The sequence below is a fragment of the Bos taurus genome, chromosome 18, assembly GCF_002263795.3.
Source record: "Bos taurus isolate L1 Dominette 01449 registration number 42190680 breed Hereford chromosome 18, ARS-UCD2.0, whole genome shotgun sequence".
NCBI lineage: Eukaryota > Metazoa > Chordata > Mammalia > Artiodactyla > Bovidae > Bos > Bos taurus.
In genome coordinates, this window is record NC_037345.1 from 42596827 (window position 1) to 42602018 (window position 5192).

The window sequence follows — 5192 nt, forward strand, 5'->3', positions numbered from 1 at the left end:
CGCCGGCTTCCCTGGTGGCTCAGTGGTCAAGAGTCCATCTGCCAATGCAGGAGACACGAGTTCGATCCCCGATCTGGGAAGATCCCATATACCACAGAGCAACTAAGCCCATGTGCCACAACTATTGAGCCTGTTTTCTAGAGCCCATGAGCTTCAACTACTGAAGCCCAAGTGCCTAGAGCCCATGCTCCACAACGAGAGAAGCCACCGCAATGAGAAGCCCTGGCACCGCCACTAGAGTGTAGCCCCCACTCACCACAACTAGAGAAAAGCACGAACAGCAATGAAGACCCAGCACAGTCAAAAATAAAATAAAATAATAAAATTATATATTAATTAAAAAAAATACAGACCAGTGGGACAATAAGAGCCATCAGAGACCATCTGCACCATTATACAGATGGTACATACTTTTCCCAATATTTTATTAAAATAGTATATTTAACCACGGTTAACCAAGAATATTAACTTCATCCCACCCAGCCCACCCCCATATGCAGCATGACATAGTAGTGATTTCAAAGATCCTTAATCATGATAACCAACAAAAACATTTCAAAGTTTGCAACTAAAAACTAGACCTTGCAAAAATTCTGCATTAGAAGAAACATCACAAAGCTCTCGAGCAGAATTCTTTTCTCTGCCTGAGAGTTAATGTGGTATGCCATCCACCTGACATTACTCCTGGTCTGTTCTTTCTCCTCTATGCACAGAAGAGTGTCTCATTTATAAGTACCCACTTCATAAATAAATCGGCATTTTCACCTCATTTAATGTTTCTTTTCAGCTTCACAAAGAAACCAGGAAATAAAACTGTCGACGACAGTCACGACATAGGCTCTCACAGTAAGATAAAAAAACTTGAAAATGTGCAGAGATGCATCGGCACTCTTTTACATAAAAAGATTTTCAAAAGTACAAGGCAAAATCTGCAGGTTTTTTTAGGGGAGATTTTAGGCACATCCATTTCTTAAAGCAAGCTTCAGTATGAATTCCAGTTTTGTCTTCATAACACCTGTTCTAGTTAGTCTTTCTTTAAAAAAAAAGAATTCCTGTCAAGTGTGAAATAGAGCATCTACGGTCCCCAAAGGGGAGGTTTTCAGTTATGGCTTGCCCGTTCTGTTTTCATCCTTGCTGGCTTTGGTTTGGGGATGTACTGGTTATTTGCATGGTACTCGAGTTCTTTCCGGAAGTAGAAGATGGCTTTGTTTAACCCTTCCTCCCGCAGGACCATTGGCTCCCACCCCGGCATCAGCTTCGCTTTCTTGATGTCTGGTTTCCTTCTCTGGGGGGTCGTCCTGGGCTTCAGAAAGAAACTGAATTTTACTCCCACTGCCAACAGGGTTTTTGATGAGCTGAGCAAATTCTAGGATGGTGTGTTCTTCCGGGTTCCCCAGCTTGACGGGGCTGCTGACGTTGCTGTTCGTGAGCGCCACGAGGCGGTTCACCAGGTCACTGACGTACCGGAAGGCCCTCGTCTGTGATCCGGATCTGTACACTGTGAGCGGTTCCCCCTGCAGCGCCTGCAGGATGAAGTTGCTGACCACCCAGCCATCATTCATGTGCATTCGGGGCCCGAAGGTGTTGAAGATCCTGGCTACGCGCACCGCCACGCCCTCCTGCTTCATGCAAGCGTAGCACATCTCCGCGACTCGCTCCCTTTGTTGTAGTAGGCTCGGGGTCCTATCAGAGAAGGCAATGGCACCCCACTCCAGTACTTTTGCCTAGAAAATCCCATGGACAGAGGAGCCTGGTAGGCTGCAGTCCATGGGGTCGCGAAGAGTCGGACACGACTGAGCAACTTCACTTTCACTTTTCACTTTTCACTTTCATGCATTGGAGAAGGAAATGGCAACTCACTCCAGTGTTCTTGCCTGGAGAATCCCAGGGACGGGGAAGCCTGGTGGGCTGCCGTCTATGGGGTCGCACAGAGTTGGACACGACTGAAGCAACTTGGCGGCAGCGGGGGCAGGGTCCTATGGGATTCACGCGGCCCCAGTAATCCTCGGTTTGTGGGTGGACTTCAGGGTCTCTGCACACCTCTGAGGTGGAGGCCAGGAATAGACGGGCCCCAACTTGCTTTGCCAGCCCCAGCATGTTCAGTGTCCCAACGGTGTTGGTCTTTAGTGTCTTGAAGGGGTTGTACATGTAACTGGGAGGGGAGGCAGGAGAGGCCAGGTGGTAGATCTGATCCACTTCAATGGACAGCTGCTCCAACATGTCATGGTTGATCAGCTCAAAGTTCTCATGGCTGACCCAGTGCTCCATGTTCCTCTTCCTGCCCATGAAGAAGTTGTCCACCACAGTCACTTTGTGACCATCCATCATGAGCTTGTCCATGAGGTAGGAACCCACAAAGCCCATGCCCCCAGTTACCAAAATTCTTTTACAGTCCTTTTCTGATAAAAATTTTACTGGCGAGTATTTCTGGGTGAAGCTCTTTTCCAAATCTCTGATTTTCTCCCTCAGTGGTTCAATGATCTTGTCAAGCCTGCTCTCAATTCTGAGCTCCCCGTTTTCCTGAATGGGCCTCATGTTAACCAAGTTATCCCAAACAGAGGCCACGTAGGCGAGCAGTGCGATGCACAGCAGCGGCTTCGTCCTCCTGCAGCTGACAGCAGACGCGAGGCGAAGCAGCGGCTGGCTCAGCATCCCAGGCCATGCGCTGTGGCCCCAGATGGTACAGATTTTACAGACGGAAAAAACTGACATAGCTGGGGGAAGGGCTCAGACAAAAAGTCTGAATACAAAGACAAAAGGTCCAACCCCCAACCCAGGGCTCCCTGGGCTGTTACTCACTACAGTCTGGCTATATTCATTTCCATCTCTAAATTGCCCCAGAACCGTGCTTGGACCCAACCCAAGGAGGAACAATGCCATCTGGCCTCTGAGAGTTTGGGGAAAGCTCTCTTTAGCACTAGATGCCTAGTGGCACTGGGCTTTCTTTGAGTTGAGTAATAATCGATGTTTGCTGCCACGGTTGCCTCAAGGGTTATAAGCCAGGGCCAGCTGCAGGCCCAGGGCTGCACACCATTTGATGGCCTCGGAAGTGTGGTAAATGTAAACGGTGCTGTGCTGTGCTCAGTCACTCAGTCGTGTCTGACTCTTTGCAACTCCATGGACTGTAGCCCGCCAAGCTCCTCTGTCCATGGGATTCTCCAGGAAAGAATATTTGAGAGGGTTGTCATGCCCTTCTCCAAGGGATCTTCCTGACCCAGGGATCGAACCCAAGTCTCCTGCACTGCAGGTGGATTTTTTTACCATCTGAGCCACAAGGGAAGCCCAATGTAAATGGTGGTTCTCTTTAAAAAGTGTCCGGTAAAACTTAAAACAAGGACTTCCCTAGCAGTCCAGTGGTTAAAAATTCACCTTGAAATGCAGGGGACACAGGTTTGATCCCTAGACAGGCAACTAAGATCCCACCTGCTAGAGGCAACTAAACCAGTGCCCCAGAACTACTGAACCTGTGTGCCACAACTAGAGAGAAGCCCGGGCAACCCAACATAGAGCCTTCGAGCTGCAAAGAAGACTCAGTGCAGCCAAAAATAAATATGTCTGTTCTTTAAAAAAAAAAAAAGGTTAAAACATCCTAAGAAGTTTAGAGCCTAATGTATAGATTTCAGCTTCTCCCACTTTCTACAAGCTCTGTACCAATTAATCGTAATAGTCTTAGTATCCTTACAGATTAACATAGAATAAAGCAATCCCTGTGAAGTCTCAATGAACCACCACAAAAGAAACCGACCAAAGGGAATGATAGGGGCTTGGCCAAGTGAATCCTGAGGGTAGGACCTCTGGTTATTATAGAGCGTTCCTGAGTCCCAGGCTCTGGAAGCACTATTTGGGAGGGAGTTGTTTTTCAGTTTTCAAAATGAGACTTTCATCTGTCAGGGGATTACAAAACACCAACTCCACCAAGAAGGTTTTCTAAATTCTGAGAGCTCCTATTGGAAGCACAGCACCCGTTATCACATCCCAAACTCAAGAGCTATGAACTTCATCTGTGAACAACAGCCAATGCAGCCAGGCCAGGAGGTGGCGCTACTGAGGAAAACAGGATCTTGACCATCCTCCCACTCACTCCAGTCCTCTGTCCAGTTCCCTGGTGGCCACAAAATCGAAGATTTTCAACAGCATCCATCCCCCTCCCCTATCACCTTCCCTCCCCTACCCCAGCCACACCTCCTGCTTCTAGAAGGTATAACTTTATTGGGAAGGTCCTTTGATGGAGCCAAAGAGCTTAAACCAAACAGGGCCAAGGATCCAAGTGGGGGATGACTCAGACACACGTGACCAGTATTGGCTCAAGTGATGTGTCCAGTGGAGACTTTTACTAAAAGGAGCTCACTATGGCGCCACAGGCAGACCCTCAGCCGTGGCCAGGCTCATGGGCACCATGATATGACAGAAATAAAAGTAAATTATATCACTTGTCATCATTAAGAAAAATTTTCATCTCCGTTCTTCATTCGAAAAGCACTATATTTAATGAATGAGTACTGAGTCATGACATGTAAATGACTGAAATATTGGAATTATACTAAGGTCAACTAACGTATTTTTAAACCATGAAATTAAGGGATCTATTCATGCCTGTCGACAGTGCCACTCTCAGTGATTATGATCTCTGCAAGGCTGCCCCTGGACACTGGGGAATGGTGGACAGTTCTACAAGATGTGGACCAGCTTCTGTGGAAACTCTCCTGTGATCAAATTGAAGAAATCTCGCTGACCTGTTTGCCCAGGTTCTGCAAGCCTCAGGACACTATACATATCTAATGAAGGAATGGCTGGTCTTGTGCAAGGCAAGCCGCATTCCAAAGAGCATCTTGTAGATTTATCACTCGTGGGAGAGGGAACACTGGCTCCTGCGGTTCTTCCAAAATGGTGGCCCCCACAAGCTATGCGTCAGGAAAGCAGATCTTTGTCAGCTGCATTAATCTCCTCTAATTTTCTCTAAGAAAATTAAGATGCCTCAACATCCAAACTCTGCAAAAATTTTGGTAAAAGATGGAAGAGAAAAGATAAAAGATGCTAAGGTCCACCAGGAAACCTGAGATGAGAAAAGTTATGGTGAGGAACTATCTTCCCAGGACCAGACACTTTCAGGCTAAAGTGGGCATGTTTTCATTTTTGCACCCTGCAGCCATTTTCAATTTTTTGGTAAAATAATACTCCAGACTTCTTTTGAT

The 5192-nt window shown here is 47.1% G+C and overlaps 1 protein-coding gene across 1 annotated transcript; it reads right to left on the minus strand.

Moving 5' to 3' along the window:
* Window positions 1-678: 678 nt before the first annotated feature.
* Window positions 679-2652, minus strand: LOC617301 (UDP-glucuronic acid decarboxylase 1-like). The gene is given in 3 exon segments (XM_024978860.2): window positions 679-1291; window positions 1293-1655; window positions 1945-2652. Coding segments are annotated over 3 exon segments (1263 nt in total). The 3' UTR covers window positions 679-1099.
* Window positions 2653-5192: the final 2540 nt, after the last annotated feature.